Below are 21,976 nucleotides of genomic sequence, written 5' to 3'. Positions count from 1 at the left end.
GGGGTCAGCGCGGCCCCGGCCCGGGGCTCGAATGCACCGAGCGGGTCAGCGCGGCCCTGTCCAGAGGGCTGCGAAGGACCCTGCGGCCCTACGGGGCGGCCGCCGACTCCGGGGAGCGCGGCATTTGCAGGAACCCGCGGGAAGCCGGAGGGCATGATGCTACGTGGGGTAAGCCAGGAGGACAAATGCTGGACTGTGCCGCTCACCCGCGGCACCTCACGTCGTCGGGCTCCCAGAAACAGCAGAGGGGGTGGCGGTGGGATGGGGCGGGAATCGGGGAGGTGCTGGCCGGAGGCCACCTGTGCAGCTTGGAAGGTACTGAGAGCAGATGTCAGCTGCTGTCCCTGCAGCCGCGGCAACAGGAAGATGGGCTGCCACGTGTTAGCCGAGCTCGGGTGGTAAAGCTCCTACTGTGTGCGCATCGGCTGGTCGCCCCGAACACCCCGCGCCCACACGGTGGTACGTGCGCCAGTAGGGCCTGTGCTAGACGTCAGTTCTGTCTCAACGCTAGGAAGGAAGCTTCTCTCCAGCTACAGTCCCGACAGGAGGTGCAGGGAGGTGCAGGGAATCGGGTGATCCAGGAATCCCCAGGGCGGACACGGTTCAGCCTGTAACATGCCGGGCTCTGCGCTGGGCTCTCGGAGCGGCCTTGAGGACAGCCAGCGGGGTCCCTCCCCCCGGCTGGGACAGATGTCACCGAAAGGGAAGTACAGGGGCCTGTGGAGGGACAAGGTAAGGACACCTGCCCTGCCCAGGCCAGAGGATGCTCCGAGAACACTTGCCGCCCAGGGTCAGGCTGTGTGTGAAGCAGGTGCCGAGCAGCATAACCTCAGAAAGTGGGACGTTGTGGAAATGAACGTTCACCAGGTTGAGGAGGGAACACGCTTCCCCCTCCCGAGAGACACACCGCGGGCACGGCTGGCAGGAGGTGCATTCTCGCCCGTGTCTGGTCAGGGTGGCCTCGGGGCCCTAAGATTTTGAGCAATGACCATCTCAGCCATCCCAGGGCTGGGCAGTCGCTGCGCTTGCATCCCTGTGAGTAACTTAAGTTGCAGCGTAATTTAGTTACGGCGAAGTCGAACGGATGTGCGCCCAGAGCAGTGCCCGGATGAGCGAGGGACGGTGGCGTCCGTGACAACAAGCGCATACACCTGTGTGGCCACAGGAGGCCTTGGCTCCGCTCCCCTCCCTGCAGTGCAGCTGCTGTCCTAGAGCCTCGCAGCACACGGGCAGCTCACTCTGCAGACGCGTTCGTGTTGGGCCCCTCAGCGCGCCGACTTTGAGCCCCTCGGTGAGGTTCCTTCATTGCTGAGTGAGTTGGGTGTGTGCTGCACCACCGCTCGCTCACTTGCTGACCGACCTGGGCTGGCGCCTGGTCTGGGCTCTGGCGAAGGCAGCTCCCCTGGATCCCCTCTAAGGATGTCTCTGGCCGTCCGGCTCCCCTCACCGGTCAGCGCCTCGGAGCGGGGTGGCCGAGTGCAGGTAAGTGAACGTCCAGAGAACTGGCCGCTTTTCAGGGCACTTGGAAGAGCCCAGCAACCTGGATCGATTAGGGATTTGTCTCCCTTGCGCGTTGAGCTGAGACCACTGCGAGCCCCTCCATGCTGGGGCTGTTACGGGTGCAAAAGAGAGAGCACCTTACCATCGCTCAGACCCTCCGACACCTGCTGCAAAGGGGGGCTGCGTGCCCCCGCCCACCCCTCAGGACAGCCTCCCATCCCTGGGAGTAAGGAAGTTGGCGCCACGCAGGAATCATCACCCCCGTAAATTGATCTTTTCAGCCTGCAAAACGCTACAGCCACGTGAGGGCATCGCCCGAGGCTGCCTCTGCAAGATTTTGTCTGGAGGTGGAACAAAATCTTGAAGCGAAGGATTTAGCGGCCACTACAAGGTAGAGAATTGAAAATTTGGCAGCTAATTTAAATATGCAGGTCAACCTTCCAAAGCCAGGCTTGTAGCTTTTTATACAGAATGAAATGGTTTCTCTTTCTTTTGAAAAATGCCTACCCTGGGTGACTGTCAGAGGCGCGCATCCCTCTGCTGTGGCCAGACAGCCCGCTCGCCCGGAGAAGCGTGTCCCCCTGGGGGCACCGAGACCTGAGGGCGGCTCCTGTCTGCCTCGGGAAATGGAAAGGACTGTGTCTGGCTGGTGCTTCTCCCGTGGCCTCCGGGTAGCTGTGCTCTCGGCGACTGGAAGGCCAAGGAAGCGGCTGCGGCCCGTGTTCCTGGCTTGTTTCACGTCGCCCAAGACTGTTCTGGACACTGTTTGGAGCCGTTTGCTAGTGTGCATGAAGGCCCAGGAGGCTCAGAATCGGGCCTGCTCACCAAGGATGCTGTCCCGCGGTTAGGTGTCCTTGGTGTGAGCCAGCCAGGCTGGACCACCGAACCTTCGGGCCCCGCGAGGTCCCCGGGAAAGCCAGCCCCGTGGGCACCGACCCACTTCCATGAGCCCAGCTGCCAGTGCCGGGTTACAAAGCCGGTCTCCCCGTCTAACTCCTTTCCTCACCAAAGTGATCTCCCCAGGACAGTTATTTTTCTCCATTTACCCCAGGCTCCGAAGAGCTGCTCAAGGGGACTCCTCAGCTCCCAGCGAAGACCTCAGGAAGCTCGTGGCAGCTGTGGCCAGTTAACAAGTGACCTGCTCCAGCCGGTGACCTTTGGAGGGCAGAGGGCAGGTGCACACGGCTGACATGAAGGGGGCTGCTGGGCGCTGCCTGCACCCCCACGGGCTCAGAGCTCAGGCGGCGGTGCTGCAGGGTTCCCCTCTGGGACGCACTGAATGTTTGCGGTCTGCCCACCGGGCTCGCTCCCGCTTGCCCTCCAGACAAGCACAGGGCTTGGCTGTGTGATCCCGGAAACCTGTGTCACCCCGACTGGTCACGCCAAGCGTTAGTGTTCAGAAGTCAAAACAAAAGGATGGTCAGAGCCAGACACGTACTGGTCACCACCGTTCGGTGGCTACTGGATATGTTTATTACTAAACTGCTCCAGCCGGCCACACCACCGTGGGACAATGCACGTGCCGTAGAAGTTCTCTGTTCTGAGTACTTTGGCTCATTTTAAATAGCAGGATTTAAAAAATAAAAATGTACACAACGCTGGCTGTCAGATGTTTGGGTCACCGTGGAAATCAGCTGAGCTGAAGGCTTAGGAACATAAAGTACAGAAAATACTTCTCCTTCCTCCTTTCGGGCGTTGACTTGGTGGCTGTGGATGCGGATGGGGCCGCGGCTGCTGGCCAGCCCTGCCTTTGCCTAAAACAGCTGGATCATCGAGTCTCTTGATTTGCCGACACCAACCCATTTCACTGGAAGGGAAAGGGAGGCTCAGCCCCGGGCGTGGGGGCCGAGGGCGGGGTGGTGGCAGGGGCACGGGCACCCACCTGCCACTCCGATGTGATTCTCCACGAACCGGATGTAGTTCTGGGCCTGCGGGGGGAGGTCCTCCCACTTCCTGGCGCCCGTGGTGTCCGCCTTCCACCCAGGCAGCGTTTCGTATTCGACTTCGACCTTCTGTAGTATCTCCTGGTTCGCTGGAGACAGAGGGGGGCGGGGGGGACCCATGTCCTGAAGACCTGGTGCCCATTCGGCAGGGGTGGGGGTAGCTGCTCACCCTATTTGGCCAAGCGGCCCTGTTTGGTCTTCAGGGGGGTGGGTGAGGTGGTTCTCGGACATTGGCTGTACCCCTTCCAGACCAGGGGACTCGTCCACCCCAGACACGGATCTGCCAAGTGCTGGCTCAGCTGCGGAATTCCATGGACCCCACTTGGAAATTCTTTTTTTTTTTTTTTTTTTAACATTTTATTTATCCATTTATTTAGAGATCTCTCGCTCATGAGCATGCAGAGCAAGGAGCAGAGAGAGAGAATCTCCTGCAGACCCTGCCCTGAGCACCGAGCCCGATGCAGGGCACGATCTTCGGACCCGAGATCATGACCCAAGCCAAAATCAAGAGTTGGATGCCTAATGGGCTGAGCCACCCGGGTCCGCCCCCCTTGGAAATTCTGAGGGTCCTGAAGCGTGAAGGGATCTGTGTGTCCTGTTCCCAGGGCAAGGACCCTGCTGCAGCCAGGACTCCGTGGCTCCCGGCATGTGGCTCCCAGTGGATGCCACCCATCCCTTACTGATGGAAGGCGCTGGGACAAGCGGTCCTACTGCCAGCGTCCTCACTGTGTGCTCCCTGGGCCCCGGATCCCTGGGGTCACACCACCCCCCTGCTGTGCCTTCTCAAAGGCCAGGGGTCAGCAGGGCCGGGGACACGGGTGGACAGGACACATGCAGGTCCTGCAGCCAAGCAGCACTGGTGGTTATATGCGTGCACTCGGGGAGCGTGAGCGCGGCTGCCCCGTGGCCGTGGGTAGGAAGTCGCTGGGGCGGGCGTCGAGGTGCATAAGGAACTGGGCCATCCAAGAAAACATGACCTGCCTGCTTTTAAAGAGGGGACGTGCGGTAGCCCACCCCTGTCCAGGGAGCTTCCAGCGTGCCCCGGAGGTGGGCCTTGGTAGCACATAAGCGTCCCTGGGGCCTGGGGTTAGCAGGGGGCTGGCTCCCACCTGCCACCCCAGGTGTGTCCGTCCCTCTGAGCCCCTTCCCTGGGCTGCCCCGCAGCCAGCCGGTCCGGTCCCCACCTGTCCCCTCCCTGTCCCCACTCCATCCCCATGGGAGGGAAGAAGGGGGCTCCCCACAGGCACTCTGCGTACTTCACGTGCAGACCAGTCCCTTCTCAGAAAAGCCACCATACCCCATACCCCGTACCTGGGAAATAGGGGATCCTCTTCCCGTTCAGCTTGTACGAGACGCCGACCTTCACCTCGTCCAGGGCATCCAGGATGTCCAGTTTCGTTAAGGCCAGCCTGTCCCCAACCAGCAGACGGCCACCCACTGGAGAAGCTGGGGGCGGGCTGGCCTTCCACCCTTGCGTCTCCCCTGCTGTTTACGGCCACCAGGAAACGCAGACAGCAGCCCCGGTGACAGGTGGGCAGAGGGGGCCCTCACCTCGGGTGCCCCCACGGGACCCTGCTCCCGCCCCCCTGACCCTGTGGGCCCTGCGATGGGGCTGCGTTCAGCTCCTCTGCGGCCAGCACCCCCAGGGACGCGCAGGGACTGTGTCCAGCCCCTGGTGGCAGCGACAGTGGCCGCCTCCGCCGGTTCTTCCTGGCCCGGGCTCTGAGCCCAGGGCCTTATGCTGTCCTTCCTCCTGTCCAGGCCAGGCCTGAAAGCCTCACAGGTGGGTCTCTGTGCTGCCTGAGCCCATGGGGGCGATGCCACCCCGTCCTCCGCTTTGCCGTGGCCTCGGCGCTCAGAGCGCAGCCTCTCTGGCACCTGCTCACGGTGTGGGGACAGTGTCTCCCTCTGGCCGCCCAGCGCCCAACCCGGGCAGACCTAAGGGAGGTCTTGGCAGTCGGGTCCGGCCAAGCCCGGCGACATCCCACTTAGAGGACGTCGTGTCCGTGAGGACAGCTGCGTAGGCCGTCACGCCAGGTTCCTCTCCCTCCCGCGATGGCCGGCGTTAACCTCCTGCAGGTGCCAGGACGCCCTCTGGCCGCCTGCTGTCGCCCTCCCCACAGGTGCTCAGGAGCAGATGGCAGGCCAGCTCCGATGTCACCCGTCAGCCCCACCGTGCCGCCCCCCCCCCCCCCCCCCGACATAGCCCGTGCTGGGAGGGCTGCTTACGCGGTAAAGCCGTTGACCATGTGAGCGTATCTGAGAATCATCAGGTCCAACCAGCCGCAGCGCCTCTTCCTGCCGGTGGTCACCCCCCACTCGTGGCCACGGCTCTGCAGCAGGTCCCCGATTTCCTGCGTGAGACGGCAGAGCAGTGAGGTCCGCCGCGGCATGAGGGGGGGCCTGCGCCTGGCATTTCTCTCTGTGCCTCCCCCTCCCCTCCTCCTCCTCCTCCTCCCTCCCCCCTTCCCTCCCCCTCTCCCTTCTCCTCCTCCTGCTGTCTAACCCTCTTCCCCCTCTTCCCTCTCCCTGCTGCCCCCTGGGGACTGTTGGATGCTGTACCCCCTGACAAGTCCTTCCTCGTGCCTGGCCTCCCCCGTCCCCACGTCCCTGGCAGGTGTGCCCTCAGCCGAGGCTCCCACTGGTGAGGCCGTGCTGACCAGCGGGGTCCGTGTCCTTGAGCGCCTCCTCCTGGACACGTGGAGGACCGGGCTCTGGGGACGGCCGCCTCCTGCCTCCCCCGCTATGGCCCACGTGCAGGTACGTGAGGATGGGGGGGGCAGGTGTGTGCTTGTTTCTGGGTGAGGCCCCGTCCCTACGCCTGCTGCCCTGCCCCGACAGCCACGGGGTGTTCTGGATGCGGCGCCCTTCCCTCCCACGATGGCCTCACAGCCCCCGCTCAGGACGTGACCTTGGGCCCTTGCTGAGGAAAGGCGGCCAGCGGCACCCTGAGGGCTCCCCCAGCTGCCCGCATGGGGTGCTCTGAAGGGCTGGTCCCCGGGGCTTCCCGGGAGCTTCTGTGGCGCACGACCCGGCGGATGCCCGCCTCTGCCCTCGCCTGTGTCCCTGCTCTGCCCAGCACGGGGCCGGGCTCTGCCTCTGTGGCCCCTGCTGTGGCCCCGCCGGCGCTGGGGACTCACGTTGATCTGCTCGGTGGGGAAGGCGCCAATGCCCACGCGTGTGGTGTAGGCCTTCACCACGCCGTAGACCTCGCCTATGTTCTGGGGGGGGATGCCCAGGCCCGTGCACACGCCGCCCACGGTGCAGTTGGATGACGTCACAAAGGGGTACGTCCCTGCAAGACAGAGCCGTCAGGGGCGCCTCCCACCCCTGCAGAGCAGCCCGGCCCAGGGCTCCGGCTTGGCAGAGGCAGCGTCTGGGTCGGCCTCCTGCACGTCCCCTCGGCGGGTCTCCAGGGCGAGTGGCCAAGGGACCCTCCCGGGGGAGTGACCTGTGTGGGCACTGTGCGTCGGGCCGCGGTGGCCCACGTAGGAGTCTGCGGGGGAATAGAGACAGAAGGTTGCCCCCGGCTCGGAGGGTGGGCGCTTCCCCTGCCTGTACGAGGTGGCCTTGGGGCTGATGTGGTCGTGGGGTCAGGACGGGACGTGCTGAGGGCCCACAGCTCTGGCCGCTCCCCTCCCGTCTAGGCCAGCTCTGTCGCTTGCCCCCTCCCAGCTGAAGCATGAGGACGACGGGCAGCAGCGTGGCCCCGGAAGGCAGCCCTGCACACCCGCTCCGCGGCCAGCCTGGTCCCCGGCAGGCAGCAAAGGGGGGATCGTGGGAGCAGCCGGGCCGGGCACCTACCGAAGTCAATATCAAGGAGGGCTGCGTTGGCCCCTTCCACCAGGATTTTTTTGGGGGTGCCGTGGAGCGCCTCATACATAAAGTAGACACCGTCTCGGACCATGGGGAGGATCCGCTCTGCAAAGCCCTGTGGGGAGGCAGAGGAGGCCGCGGTGGGGCCAGGCCACGGCCCCCCACTCTGGGCCCTCCTGACGGCAGGACGCCCGGCACATTCCCTTCCCGTAAGGGGCCTGGCCTGCAAACCCGTCTGGGCGTCGTCCGTGATGCCTGCACCGGCCCGTCCTGCAGCCAAGGGCTGAACTGCATCCCTCCCCCCCCCCCCCCCGCCCCGATCTGTAGAAGTCCTGACCGCCCACCCCCCCGCACCTCAGAACGTGACTGTTTGGAGACAGGCCTTTATAACAAGGGGGTTACACTGAGGTCACTACGTGGGCCCCCATCCGGTGTGGCTGGCATCTTCACTGGCCTTGTTCACAGCGCCCAAGAGCCAGGAGCCCAGCTTTGGAAACTTCCGGAAGGGCTCTGTGCTCTCCTCATCGTGGCCCTGACCCAGTGCTGCCCCTGTGTGAGTCAGCCAGGCCCCAGCCTCTTTCCCCAGCACATCCTGGGAAACGTCCCCTGTGGGAAAGTGGGGGGCCTGAGGGTCCCCTGCCTCTGGGGAGGCACCCTCCTGCCCTCACTGGCATGAGCTTGCACAGGGGGCCTGTGGTTGCCGAGAGGGCCGGCCACTCCATAGCAGTGCCCGGGACAGTGCACTCCCCGAGTGTTCCCTGGGCTGCTGTACCCCCGCCATGCCCCCCCGCACCACGCCATGCCCTCCCCCCACATCCCTAGATAGCGCCCCTATCTACCTTGAGCTTTTTGAGTTGCCCCTCGACGTCCACTTCCAGGCTGGGGAACATGGACTGGTGCTGGCGGGCCAGGTTCTTGAATCTGCGGGGGCGACAGTGACTGCGACCCCTCGCCCCGCCTGGGTGTCCGCGCCCTCAGCACTAGCCACGGTCCCCCCTGGGGCTGTGGCCGGCTCAGGTACCTGGCGGAAAATTCATCAAAGTCCGACAGGAGGTCGCAGACGCGGAGGCCCGTGCGGGCAGCTTTGGAGGAGTAGGCGGGTCCGATCCCCTTCCTGGTGGTGCCGATACTGCAAGACGGGGCGGCCGTGAGCCTGGGGGGGTCTGGGGGGCTGATATGCAAGACGGGGCTGGGAAGGAGCCGGTCGCTCAGGGCCCTGGGCTAGCACCCCGGCGCCTGTTTGCAGCCCTCGAAAATGGGGTTGAGCTGGAGGGGCCCTCCCCGGCAGTACCCCGGCAGTCTGGGGGTGCTGTGAGAGCCCACTGGCCCCTCCAGTGACTGGCTGTCAGGGATCGGGGGCTGGGGCCCCCCAGGTGGTTGTGGGCCAGCCCTGATCCTGCCGTCTTTCGGGACCTGGGGCTCTGAGACCTCTGGTCTGCATCAGGCCCCCTGCCCCCTGGCCGGGCGGTGACGATGCTCTCTGCCCGGGCTGCCTCCCGGGGGCTGGGTGTGCTGGCCGTGCCCACCGTACCCACTGCCCGTCACCGCCCTGGCTCAGGGAGTGGCCGCTCAGGACTGCCCCCGGCCGTCCTGTGTACGAGTGTGTGTGCGTACCTGTGTGCACACGGGTGTGAGTGCGTGCACACGTGCAGCCAGTGAGTGTGTCACTTGATGGGGCAGGACGGCCACAGCCTCTCCCTGCCCTGGCGTGGAGAACCAGTCCCACGCACGTTCTCATGCATATCTTTGGAGGACAAAGGAATGGGCGTGGGTGCTGGTGGGGCAGGGGTTCGGGTGCCCTGGTGGCGCTGTGGCCCGTGTGTGTGTGTGTGTGTGTGTGTGTGTGTGTGTGTGGGTGTGTGTGTGGGTGTGTGTGTGGTCAGGCTGGGCTGGGATGCCCGCGGTCGTGCTGGCTTCGGGTGGACCCCGCTCCCCTCTGGGCACACCCCAGAGCTCCCAGACTGGAAAGCCACCGAGATACTCACTTCTTCCCCTCCTGGGCTTGCCGCTGCACTTCCTGCAGCCCGTCCACCGCCTGGTGAAAGTCAAACACTGCGCGGCCAGGCGAGGGTCCCCGAGCGGGAGACAGACACAGGGTTACGGGGCTCCCCTGCGCTCGCCCGGGCCGCCCGGCCAGGTGGCCCCATTTGAAAGGGGCCTAGAACCGCCTGTGCCCAGCGCAGTCTCACAGGGGACCGTGAGCCCCTTGGGCCTGTTCTCCCTCTGCCGAGGGGACCGTGATCCCGACCCCCTGCCCGCTCTGAAGGTCCTGGAGAAGGCCCCGTGGAGCTGCGTGGGCTCCGCAGGTGGCGGGGCCGCGGTGGGGGAGTCGCACGGCAGGTGGTGGCACCCGGCCTGCCCCCGGCCCGGGCGTGCTTACCGAGGTGGGCGCGGTCCGAGATGACCAGCCTCTTCTCCCAGTCCTTCAGACCTGCGGTCACGCGGCACGCGGTCAGCCGTCACGGCAAGAGGGCCAGGCTGGCCCCGCTCCCCGCCACCCCCAGGCAAGAGAGCACGGAGGTCGCCCAGGCTATCTCCCCCTGCAGAGGGCCCGGAGTCTGTCCCAGGGCCACCCCACCTCTGCCCCGGGGCCTCTGTCCTGGCACGTCCCGGGCTCGTGTCCAGGCTCAGGCTCCCCAGGCTCCTCTCGCTCCTGCCCTGAGCACTCCGGCCCCGAGGCCGAGGCCCGCTTCCTCCTCGGACCCCGTCAGGGTGTCAGGGCGTCAGGGCTGCTGCCTCTCGACGGCCTTCAGGGGGAGCAGCTTGCCGTGATGCCCTGGCCGGTGGCCTCGGCCACTGCCTGTCCCCAGTCCTGGCCGGACATCAGGGTTTCCTGGGGAGCTTCATCAAATTCCAGGGCTTGCTGACTGTGAACCGCCTGGTGCCACACCTGTCCTGCGAGCTCCCGCAAACACTGAGCCCCACAGCCAGGGTCTGGGGCCTTGGGCTGCCCTGCTCTCCGCACCCTGGGCCAAGACCAGCTTTCTGCACAGCGAAAGCCCGCGGGAGGCGGGTGGGGCCCGGAGAGCTGGGGAAGCTGACCCCACCCCTGCCCCCCAGAACCCACCCCGGGGGCGCTCCCCAACACGCCGCTGGGGCCTGGCTCGGGCCAGGGAGCACGGGCGGGGACTCGGACCTACCTTTCTTCTCGTTCTTTTCTGCTTCTTCGAACAAGCCCGGTAAGTGGACGACCACCCCGTTGCCTGCAACACACCACAGGGGGCTGGAGCGAATGGTGGCCGCCAGCCGCTTAGCTTCAAGGCCGCACAAAGCGTGTGCCCCCTCGCTCACAGCAGCCCTGTCCCCAGGCCGTGGCGACCCAGGCCTCCAACCCGCGCGCGGACAGGTGAAGCACAGGGGCTCCAGCACACACCGGAACCCTGCTCAGCCTAAAAAGGAAGGAAATTCTGGCACCTGCCATGGCACGGATGGGCCTTGAGGACATGGTGCCGAGTGACAAGGCAGGTCACTGAAGGACACAGCCCTGTGTGATTCCACTCACAGGAGGTCCCTGGGGGAGTCGATGCACAGGGACAGGAAGCCGAGGATGCGCCAGGGGGGTTAGTGTATAAAGGGGACGGAGCCTTAGGTTGGCGAGATGGAAGGTTCTGGAGACGACAGTGGTGGTGGGTGTGAAACAGTGTGAACCTGCTTCACGCCAGCGAGCTCTGTGCCTAGCAATGGCTAAGATGGCAAATTTGTGTTGTGTGTATTCATCACAACAAAAGAGGAGGCCTGGTGAAGCATCTGCAGAGCCCGAGGCTGGAGGAGCGGGGCGGGTGCGGACGCTGCGGTGGGAGGGCCTCCAGCAAACGGCTCGGGGCACTTCCTGCAGTGGCCACAAGGCTCCAAGGCTGGATTGTGTTGCGTCCCATGGCACATAGATTGTACCTTGGTGGGGCTGGTGCAGTTTACTGGCACAGCACGAAGGTGGGAAGGCAGGAGAAATGCAGCCCCCAGCCCTTCCCGGGAGCCAGGCAGGGGCTCTGGGGAGCCGCGTCTTCTCTGTCCACATTCACCAGAGCTGGGGTCCACATACATGTTTCACGCGGGCAGAGCCTGAGGCCCAGAGAAGGACGGGGACGCGCCCAGGTCACACCGCACGATAGCGTGGGGTCCAGGCTAGAGCGAAATGCTAGCCCTCTTGTCTTAGAGCGAAGGCAACCGGGCCGGGCCACCTGCTGCCTTCCCAGGAGGAGCCCCCGGCGTCCACCCCCGGCCCCGCCAAGCCTGCCGGTGGCACCGCCTGGGCCCGAGGAGACCAGACATGGGTCCAGGTGGGAGTGGCGCAGACTGCAAGCCACGCCAAGTACAAAAGGTCACCTAAATGCCACGGTGTCCTGAGATGACAGTGGGGCAGGCCCGGCGAATGTCGCAAGCGGAGCGTGAGTGCCGGCACGTTCGCCCCCTGCAGAGCACGCGGGTGGCCGAACCGAGCCCCCTCGACGCTCCCTAGTGACCACCCAGCCTGGGCTCCGACACCGGGCGCAGCACCTCTCATCAAGCACGGCCTCTGTGGCCTCGTTTCCCACCACGTGGCCCTGGAGAAGGCTGGGTCAGAGCCCCCCCGAGCCCCCCGCCTCCCCAGGGCACCGGCTGGGCCCCGAGGTGAACTCGCCCACTGCAGTGGGCCCGAGACTGCACCCAGGTGGGGGAGGCTCGCGGCGCCCTCAGCTCGGCCTGTCCACACGCAGCTCCTCGGCCAGCACTTGCCCCGAGTCCTCACCGGGCCCACACCCGCAGCTGCGGCCCCCGCTTCCCCACTGGGGGGTGGGGGTGGGGGCACAGGAGTCCCCAGCGTGGCCTTGCTGCGTCGTGGACGGGGCCAGAGGAAAGGTCCGGGACGCGGTGGGAGGCCATCCCGGCGGCCTGGCCGGGGTCGGGCGGTACTGGGGGCCGCCTGCGGGGGAGGCTCAGGCTAAGAGCTGACCTCAGGACAGGCGGTCAGGCCTGGTGGCCAGAGGGGGGTGGGGGGCAGACAGAGCAAGAGACCCCACAGTCCTAGAGGCCAGGGGTGCTAGCCGGCCGGGCCTCCGCCCCTGCAGCAGGGTCTGGCCACTGCTCGCACACACGCACCTGCTTGCTGCACCCCTGCGCGTACCCCTCCGCACGGCACACTTGCTCACGTCCTCACACCCACACCCCCGCACAGGTGTGCAGCCCTCGCGGTCACTCGCACGCCGCTCAGCGGGGCCTCCTGCCCTCTCTCCCTCCGGCCAGGCTGGATGGCACCCAGGCCCACCCCGCCGACACACCCGGGGCCGGGGGCACTCACCGATGAAGGACACGGCCTTGGTGTTGATGATGCCGCTGGGCAACAGGTGGAAGTCGTACTCCCTGCCGTCCACCACTACGGTGTGGCCAGCGTTGTTGCCCCCCTGGGAACAGAAACCTGGCTGAGTGTGCAGGCACCTGCGGGCGTGGACCTCCCCTGGGTGGGCCTGCACAGCCTCACCCTGGACCAGCCCCAATCACGTCAGGAGCCACGTCTGGGAGGCTGAGGGCAGTGGGTCTGTCCCCCGGGGCCCCAGGATGCTGTCCACGCGGGGGTTGGCTCTGACGGATGTCTGGGTACGCCAGGTTAGTGACCCCATCCACGGACGAGGAGTAGGGGCCTGACCGGGGGACTGGCTTGGAGGGGACCTGGCCTGGGCTGGTCCCACCGTCCCAACCCCGTACCCTGCCCGGGACCATCTCCTGGGCACACGCTGACGCCCCAAGGAGGCGGGCTGGGTACAGGTGGCACCTGCGAGCCGCTCTGGAGGTCCCTCCTCTGATGCAGGAATGAGGGCCAACCCTTCCAGGAAGCACAAGCCCAGGCCCCCACCACCCGAGCTCCATGGTGGCAGACAGTGGGTGAGGTGGCACCGTTGTCTGGGGTGGGGTGGGGTGAGGGACGGGGGCAGGCACTGGCCAGCAGGGCCCGCACCCCCAGTCCCCATAGCAGGGGCCCTCCCTTGGGGCCCGTGCCCCCCATCTAAAAATAAAAAGGAAAACACGGCTCTGAGTCCACCTGTGTTCTGGGGGACACCCTCCTGCTGCTGACGGCGGCTGGGGCTGGCTGGGGGGCGTGAGGGGAGCCCAGAAGGTCCAGCCGGGAGGGAGGCCCATCCCTCCACCCAGACAGCCCAGGCAGGGGGCTGGCCCGGCACCTGGGGACAGTGAGACGCAGACCACAGACCCCAGGACACGGGCTTTCCCTCCCGGGCCTCACATCACGCATCCGTAAATGAAGGCGAGGGGCTGGGGCCCTAACACCCCTCCCCGGGCTCGCCCCGCGCTGTGCCAGCCGCCCAGACGGCCCTGCCAGGAGCCACTCCCGGGGGCGCCCACACACCCCGGCAGCCCGTGTTTGAGGCGCACGAGGACGGGGTGTGCGGCCTGCTCCCGCCGCCCTGCACGGCGTGGAGGGCCTGTCCCACGGACTCCCGGGGTCACTGCAGCGCGGGTGTGCCGCCCGACGGCCCCGCAGCACAACCGGGCCACCTTCCCCGGCGCCCCGTGGCCAGCAGGGCCGGGTTCCCTGGCACCTCCAGTGTTGCTGTCGAAGTGACCACAGGCTCTGGGGGAATGACGGTGGACACGACGGGCGCCCTGTGGGGGGCAGACGGGAAGGACGAAGGGGGCGGGGGGGCCTGGGAGCCAGGGGCGTGGGCTCGGGACTCAGGATGGAGGCGGCGCTGGGGGTGAGCCAGGTGGGCTGCCGCGGAGGGGGGCGGCTGGAGGGGAGCGAGAGGAAGACAGCAGGAGCTGACGGGGTGAGGCCACGGGGCGGGGGCAGCGGGCCCAGCCTCAGGCAGACCCTGGCGCTGACGCCCCTAGCACGGGCATCCTATATGACCACTGCCACCACCACAGGGTGGGGGCGCTGGGGCCGTGGCCTCCATCAGCTCACCCGGGACCTGGGTCCCCAGAGAAGGGAGGTGGCAGCGGGATCCGGGCTGGCGGGGACGCAGGCCCTCTGCCTCTGCAGACGCTCCCCCCACGGCCACTCCCCGCCTGCCGCACCCGGGGCCAGACACCCCCCGCCCCGCGCTCTCCCCACGCCCAGTGCCAACGTCAGCTGGCCCGAGGACACACACAGACGAGCACTGTCGGCACAGCCGCACCTTTGTTGGGGGTAAACACGGGCACCTAGGAACAGGCAGGGGCCATCGTGGGCCAGTGGGCGTCAGATGGCCCCGGGCAGCCCCAGGGCCCAGACGTCAGACCACGATCCACGCCCAGGGCCACGGGCCCGCCCCAGGATGCCGAGCCTGGGGCCTGCTGACCGCCGGGAGGGCCGTCCCAGCAGCTCTGCGGAGGCCCTGGGGGACCGTCCTGGAGAGACCCCGGTCTGCCCTCCCCCGGGTGGCAAGTTTGGGGCAGGAACACCTCCCTGCCGTCTTTAGGCTTTAGCTGATTGCTAAGGGTCGTCTGCAGGCCCAAGGAGAGCCGGGCCAGGGGCTGGGGCTGGGGCTGGGGCTGGGGTCGCCGCTCGGCCAGCTCCCACCCGGTGGGGAAAACCAGCTGGAGGGAGGAGCTTGTCCAGGGTCCCGGGGAGAGACAGGTGAGGACGTGTGGCTCAGCTCCAGACCCACTGCCCCTGCCCGACCCGCCCAGTCACTCACAGTCCCCCGAGGACACCCCTGCCCGATGCCTCCGGGACGCAGGGATCTGAGAAGGGGAACCTGGCCAGCTCTGACCCTTCCTGCCCCTGCAGGAGTCCAGTGGGCCCACCCTCCTTGGCACCAGGGGGTCGGCACCAGGCCCGGCAGGGAGCCCCCGGACACCCACAGGGCCTGTCGCCAGAGCGGTGCCCATGGGCCGTTCAGTGCAGACACCCCCCCAGCCCACCCCCCACATCTAGAGAGTGTGGCCTCTGCTGCCCTCCTTGGTACCTCGTCCTCGTCCCCACCAGGCCCCAAAACCTGGAGAACAGAGAGCCCCGAGAGCATCCTCCCGGCACCCCTTCTCTGCGCCCCTCAGCCCCACCCCACCAGGTCCCTGAGTCTCGCGCAGCGCGTCTCCTGGGGCCACTCCCAGGCCCGAGGGACCGGCTCCTGCAGCCCCGCTGGGAGGCAGCGGCGCCCCGTGAAGGCCAGAGCTTCGGGCCCCACATCTGCTCTGGCTCCGCAGGTGCAGGCCCGGTAACGGGAACGGGGTGGGCTCAGCTGGCCCAGAGAGGCTGCCACCTCCTGGGAGGCAACGGTGTGTGTGGGGGGCTGTGAGTGTGCACCGGGTAGGGGCGCTGCGAAGGGGCTCAGGGCTGCCCCTGGGGCGCCCACTCCCCCTCTGCACACCCGCGGCTCCGTGAGGCTCCCCCGTGAGCACATCCTGCTTACGTGTCACCCACACACATACCCCTGCTCCCCAGCATCTGTCCCGTTCCGGCCCTCATCCTGAGCACCCTGTCGTCAGCTTGGATGGCCTTCTGCTGACCTCCGACCTGCCCCCACCCTCAGGACCCACTCAGCCAGCACCGCCCCCCTCCCGTTCTCTCTGGACCCCCGACGACACGGGTCTCCATGCTGCTCTGGACGGCTCCGTTGGCCACAGTGTCCCCTTGGCCCTGGTCCCCGGGGACGCACCAGCCTGGCTGGGGGTCCCGTGATGCAGCCCCCTGCCCCCCACCCCCATCCTGTCAGCTTTGAGGGCTCAGACCTTTGAGCCCCAGACTCCCCGTCTCCCCGACATTGCTGATCTTGTGTCCCTGACAGCCCCGGCCCCATCCCTGCCGGCCTCCCCAGCCCAGCTCACTGGAGAGGGACCAGCTCGGCCACCTGTGTCCATCGTCCATCCCCAGCTCTGCTCCGAATGCCAGACAAGTGGACAAAGGGAGCAAGGAGGTGAGGAGGGGAGCGGGGAGCTTCCCTGAGGCCCTGGAGCCGCTCCTGGCCAGCCCTGCGTGAGGTTGGGGTCCGGCTGAGTCTGGGTCCTGGGCCGCTGGAGCAGCCTGTTTTATCAGGATCCTGCGCGGCACACAGCAAGGAGCCGGCTCCCAGGGTGGAGACACCGGTGACCAACCCCCGGCCTCCTGCCCGTCAGGGTAAACCTGAAGTCCACCCACCTTGCAGCGCTTGACCTCGTCTCACTCAAGCATCCAACCCAAACACAAAGTTGCCCTCTGCACAGTGAGGCACTGGGGCAGGTCGGGGGAGCTAGAGGTCGCGGGCTCCAGGTGGGTATGCGGGTTTCACCTGCCCGGGGCGGACGTGCCCAAGGACACAAGGGGCTGTGTAAGCCGGGGAACCCTCCCTCTAGAGCCCCCGCTGCGTGACTGATGCCATCAGAGGGTGCAGACACGCAGGGCAGGCCTGCTTCTGGCAGTGACACCAGGCACTCCCGGCCCCGCTCCCCATGGAGGGCCCTGAGCAGTCTGGGGTTCGAGGTGATCCCCACCTGGGGAAAGAGTTCCCAGGACACCCACAAGCCGCGGGACGTGGAGGGGTGACCTGGCTGGCCCCAGCCCCTTCAGGATGGGGTGGTGGCATAGACTGCGGTGGAAACCGAGAGAAACCCACCACCGCACCCTGTATGGTGCCCGGTCACGCGTGAAGCCCCAGTGCCACTTACAGGGCAGCTGGGATGGAGGGAATTTTAAACCTCTACCCTGGTGGTCCTGGGCAAAGTAACGTCAGAAACGGAGGAAGGGCTGGGCGTGAGCAGCTGGCCGCGTGGGCCTGGGGCCGACTCCAGGCCGGGGAGAGGGCCGAGCAGGGGAAGGACACCGGCCGACACGGAAAGTGAGCCCGGTGGAGGTGTGGGGACCCCACGGGGCACCCAATACCATGCAAAGACAGTGCAGAGAACAGGGGGTGCCAGAGCCACTGGAGGCCAGCAGCGGTCCCCAGGGGAGCCTGCACCCCAACCAGAAAAGGGAGGTCGTGCCCCGACCCCTGCGCCCCAGGGCAGCCCCACAGACCCAGGATGCTCGGGGTGCACGAGGGGCTGCTGGGGTGCCACGGGGACGGCATCAGCCGTGGGACATGTGGGATCTGTGCAGTGAGAAGGGGAGGCTGTCCCCCACCTGGAGAAGGAAACAGCAGCAGGGACCCAGGCCCGAGGCCAGGACTGTAGTGCTGACCACAGGCCCCACGTGATGGGCAGCAAAGAAGCCGGGACGGCTGTGGGGGTGCAGGTGGGTCTGGCCCCAGACCGCGGACGTGTGCCGAGTCGGAGAAGGGGAGACACAGGCCCGCGGGCGGCGAGGGTCACAGAGGCGGAGGCGGAGTGGAGCTGGGCAGCTGTGGGGGATGGAGCTGCCACTCGGGACGGCCCCGGGCCCAAGCGACAGGCCAGGTGACCCTCTGGTCACTGGGGCTGGCCGGCTTCAGCCCTTCCAGGCAGCCACCCAGACGGGACTCGTGCCCACCGCAGGTGCCCTGCCGCCTGCTTCCCGGGGCCCCTTGCTCCCACGTGCCGCCCGGCTCCCGGGGTCAGGGCGGGTTTGGCTCCGTGCACCTGTGGCCACGACTGTGGGCGTCCTGCGCACACGCCTAGTAAGAGGCAGCCTTCCCCAGGGCCAGGGCTGGGCCTCGTCTGTGCGGCCCGACGGCCCCAGGTCTCCGGGGACCCACACGCGCCGCTGGTTCTCACTCCTCAACTGTTCCCTGCCTCACCAGCGGGTCAGGCGGCCGGGGAGGGGGCCAAGGTGCTGCGGGCTCCTGGGGCGGCCCCCAGCTACCCCCTGTGAGTCAGCCGGGGCTCCTGCAGGGGGACACGCATCTAATCTCGGTCTGAGAAGTCAGAGGGGGTGAGGGGGCGCTGCCCCCGGGCCCCCAGGTCAGCTGACGGCGCTCCAGCCTGCTCTGCGGCCGAGCAAGACTCTGCCCAGTGACAGATGGGGGACGGCGGGGCCTGGCCTGCTGGCCCAGGTGGCAGCGCGGGGAGGCCCCACTCCATGGCCAGGAGGGCCTGCAAAGCGCCCCAGTCTCTTCAGGACGGAGACGGGCCACCGGTAGACTTAAGAGGCTCCCCGGAGCCAGCAGGTCCCAGGGCGGGCGCTGGTACCACGTGCCTGGCCGCGGAGGGACAAGGGCCACCGGCCCACGCAGCAGGGCACCCCGAGGCCTCCCTGGCACCCGGAGGCTCTCCGGGGCCGGGGCGGGCGTGCTGGCCTGGCCCGGGGCGGAGGGGGTGTGTGGGGGTCTGTCCTGGTCCCAGGAAGCACCTTCCAGGAATGTGCTGTCTGCCCGGGGCAGGCGAGGCCAGGCGGCAGCTGAGGCGTTCCCTGCGCCAAGCGCTGGGCCCAGGTCCTTCCCCGGCGGGTGTGCCCCAGCCCCAGCCCTCCTGGCAGGAGCTCGGGAATGAGGCCACAGACCGGGCGAGCAGCTGGGGGGGGCCTTCCCCTCGGGGCAGCCCTCCTGGGCCTGGCTCTGAACCCCAGCCCGGCCGAAGCCTGCACCCACGCTGGCCCCTCTGTGCCCAGCTCTGTCTGCCCAGGCAGCAAGCGTGGCTCTGGGCCCTGGCGCGGGGGCAGGGGCCCCAAGGGAGCCCCGTGAGAGCGGTCCGCAGCTGGCAGGGGCCACCCTGGGCTCCTGGGGACACAGCCTGCGTCTGCCCCCCCCCCCCCCCCGCGGTCACCCTGGCCAGCCGTCCCCGGCCCCTCCCGCTCCGAGGCTGGCCGGGACCCTCCTTGCCCCTGGCCTGTCTGGGTCCCGGCCCACTGTCCTGCCCTTGCCTCTGCCTCCTCTTGGCCGGCCCCCGGGGGACACCCCGTGGCCAGACCCAGACAGAGCGGGGAGGGAGGGCGTCTCAAACCAGCCAGGAGCTGGGGGGCCCACCCCGCCCCCAACCGAGGGCCGGTGTCACACCCCGGGAGCACCCCACCCCACCCCCTGAAGATCGGGTGTCCCCAGCTCAGCACAGGTATTTATAGCTCCTCCCTGGCCGCGGCCCGAGGGTGGGGCTGGCGGGGAAGGCGGTCCGGGACCAGGGCGGGGGAGGGGAGTGCGCGGGCGGAGGGTCGGCGGCGGGCAGGGCGTCCAGGAAGGGGAGGCATCCAAGAGGCGTGTCCAGGCCGGGGCGGGGAGGACAGGGAGGACAGGGTCCCCGGGCCCGGGGGAGGAGGGGGCTCTCTGGGGGGGGCCCGCACCTGGCAGCGGCTGACGATGTCGGCGTCCGTGGCCAGCAGGTCCACCACCTTGCCTTTGCCCTCGTCCCCCCACTGCGCGCCCAGCACCACGGTCACCCGGGAGCCCGTCGCCGCCGCCTCCTGCTGCAGCCGCCCCCGCTTGACGCCGCCCGTGCCGGGGGGCCGGTCGTTGGAGGCGCGGGTCCCCGACATGTCGGTCTGGCTCCTCTGCTGCGCTGGGCCACAGGACGCCCCGCAGCCGCGCCACTAAAAGGAGCCGGCCCGGGGCAGGGGGCGGGCCGGGGGCGGGCCTGGCGGGCGCACTGGCGCCTCTCGGTGACCTCCAGGCCGCTGGGTCCCGCCCCCGCCCGCCCAGCCACCACGGGGCGCCGTGTGGGGCTGCGGGCACCTCCTTCTGGAGCTGGGGGCCCAAGGACAGACCGTGGGCCCCGAGACCCAGGCTTCGCCTGCGTGAGCGCTAACGGGGCACCTGTGCTGTCCTGCTCCCAGACCTGCCCACTCCACCGCGTCCCCGTCAGGCCTAGGACCTCAGGGTTTTAGAAACTCGGGGTGGGGGGCTCTCTCCAGGTCAGGAGTGCCACTCGTAAAAGGGGAGCCGTGTCCTCTCACTCCACCTGGAGAGTCTGCATCCTTGGGCACTTGGGGCCCGCACCTGCCCTGAGGTGACCCTGGGTCCCCTGGACTGATGCACGTGCTCTGGCGGCCAAGGAGAGAGAGGACAGTGTGTCCCCTCCCCCAACACACCCACCCATTCTCTCAGGGGCTCAGCGTCCAGCACAGGCATGCGGTGGCGGCAGCAACAGGAGCAGCGGCGGGCTCCACCAGGCGGCGCAGCCTCTGGTCTGCAGGACCCAGAGCCCAGGGAGACGGGCCCGTGATGGCAGGGCCACCTGGCCGGGACAGAGACAGCCAGGGATGCTCCCCGGCCCCACGCGGCCGGGGTCTCCAAGAGGCCCCACACCAGACCCCTGTCCTGGCCCGCCTACCAAGGGACTGGGCTTCCAGAGACCATTTGCGACAGTCTGCGGGGGGCCCGTGTTCCCACCATCTGCTCCACCCCCTGGCCCACCTGGAGCCCCGACACCCCATGTGGACCGGGCTTGGGACATGGCCAGCCCCTCTGGGAGCAGGGGCCAGCGATGGAGCCCTGGGGCCGGAGCGCTCGATTAGCCCGTCCCCCCAGGGCCAGGAGCCAGTGCCCCTCTCTCTGGGGGGTGGGGGACGGCATCTCAGGACACAGGGACCTGCTGCCCAGACGTTAACCTGTGGCCAGGGCTCAGAGCCGTTGGGCTCCGTGGGCACCCAGAGGACCAGAAGCTCCCATGGAGGGAGAGTGGTCACACCGAGGTCACTCAGGGACGGTCCCCGCAGAGGCCGGTGCTGCCGGCCACCCCCCTCGGTCCTCCCGCTGGGGCCCTGGCTCTGACCCCTCCGGGTCCTGGGCCCTGTTCTCTCACATGGGGACACCAACAATTTCTTTCTCCCAGCACTGCGAGGGGGAGACGGGGGGACAAACACCACAATGCAAGCGACAAGTGGGGTGTGAGGGGCAGGCTTCACCTCCTTGCCTTCCTGGGTGGCAGCACCTGCCCCCAGCCCCGACACTGCTCCCCGCCCGCGGGAGGGGCTGAGCGGGGCCAGGGGGGCGCCCGGACTCTGGGTCTGCATGCTCCGAAGGCAGGCCAGGGTGAGCCCCGAGGGCTCGGCCGGCGAGAGCGAGCAGCGGGACAGGAGCTGGAGCTCGGAAGCCTGCAGTGTGGACCGGGAAAAGGCAGGATTGTCGCCGAAGGGACCACCAACGTGGGAAGAAGGGCTGTTTGCTTGTTTCCAGAAGGCAGCTGAGGCTCCTGGAGGCCCGTGGGGCCCGTGGAGGGGCGGGCGCCGAGCCGGAGTCCCGTCACATGCGGTGTCTCCCTCTGCTGCAGGGGGTGCGGGCTCGGGGCCCTTGGGGGGGCACCCGCAGGTCCCGCGGGATCTGCAGGGCCAAGGCCGGCCGGCAGGGGCGCAGCTCCCCTACGCGGGGGCCTATAAATAGCCCGGGGCCCGGGGGGAGTCAGGCTTTTCTATAAACAGCCCGTCCCGGCCCAGCAGCTGGGGCCCCGCCAGTCACACGGCCCGGCCTGAATTAGAACGGGCCCCCCTGCGGCGGCCTGTGCACCGTGGGCCCGTCGTCCCCAGGGCAGTGGCAGTACAGGTCGCCGACCTTGGGGGGCTCACCGCGTGACCTCTGGGCCCCCCCCGCTCCGGGGGCAGAGCGCACCCCAGGACCACAGGGCACGCGGTGGTCCCGACACAGCCCTCACGCGCACCCGCACGGCCGCCCGCGCCCGGAGCGCCAAATAGGGCCTGGCGGGGACGACACACCGGGCCGCCGCTTTGTGGTCTTGTAAAGAGTCAAAACCTCAGCCTATGAGAAAGGAAAGCCCACGTCCACAGCAGTTTCACTGGGAAACACCCCCGGGGTGGGGGGCCGGGGGCGCACCCGAGGAGGCAGAGCCAGGCCGACCCGGACGGCCGGGTGTTACTCAGCCACGAAGAGGAATGGAGCGTCCACACACGCCACCACACCACGGATCTCGAAGACACGCTACGTGGGAGTCACCGGCACGTGGTGTGACCCTTTGCAGGAAACGTCCACAGA

General features: G+C 67.8%; 1 protein-coding gene across 1 annotated transcript; it reads right to left on the bottom strand.

The window, feature by feature from the left end:
* Positions 1 to 2,935: 2,935 nt before the first annotated feature.
* On the bottom strand, positions 2,936 to 19,603 carry ADSS1 (adenylosuccinate synthase 1). Its single transcript, XM_038545912.1, has 13 exons — positions 19,336 to 19,603; positions 12,535 to 12,637; positions 10,400 to 10,462; positions 9,640 to 9,690; positions 9,245 to 9,311; positions 8,281 to 8,388; positions 8,099 to 8,180; positions 7,248 to 7,374; positions 6,584 to 6,738; positions 5,673 to 5,797; positions 4,755 to 4,852; positions 3,383 to 3,532; positions 2,936 to 3,307 (listed from the first exon to the last, which is right to left on the bottom strand). Exons 1-13 carry the CDS (start codon positions 19,525 to 19,527, stop codon positions 3,255 to 3,257), a joined length of 1,374 nt encoding a protein of 457 aa, XP_038401840.1. The 5' UTR covers positions 19,528 to 19,603; the 3' UTR covers positions 2,936 to 3,254.
* Between the last annotated feature and the right edge of the window lie 2,373 nt (positions 19,604 to 21,976).

The sequence above is a fragment of the Canis lupus genome, chromosome 8 (assembly GCF_011100685.1).
Source record: "Canis lupus familiaris isolate Mischka breed German Shepherd chromosome 8, alternate assembly UU_Cfam_GSD_1.0, whole genome shotgun sequence".
Taxonomy (NCBI): domain Eukaryota; kingdom Metazoa; phylum Chordata; class Mammalia; order Carnivora; family Canidae; genus Canis; species Canis lupus.
The sequence above is the reverse complement of the archived record's forward strand: the minus strand, read 5'-3'. Positions and strand labels throughout refer to the sequence as shown.

Coding starts and splice junctions, on each gene's coding strand:
- ADSS1 (XM_038545912.1), bottom strand. CDS start 19,527: ATGTCGGGGACCCGCGCCTCCAACGACCGGCCCCCCGGCACGGGCGGC. Junction 8,181..8,280: donor TTTGATGAATTTTCCGCCAG/GTACCTGAGCCG, acceptor TCGCCCCCGCAG/ATTCAAGAACCTGGCCCGCC. Junction 6,739..7,247: donor CCTCCTTGATATTGACTTCG/GTAGGTGCCCGG, acceptor TCTGTCTTGCAG/GGACGTACCCCTTTGTGACG.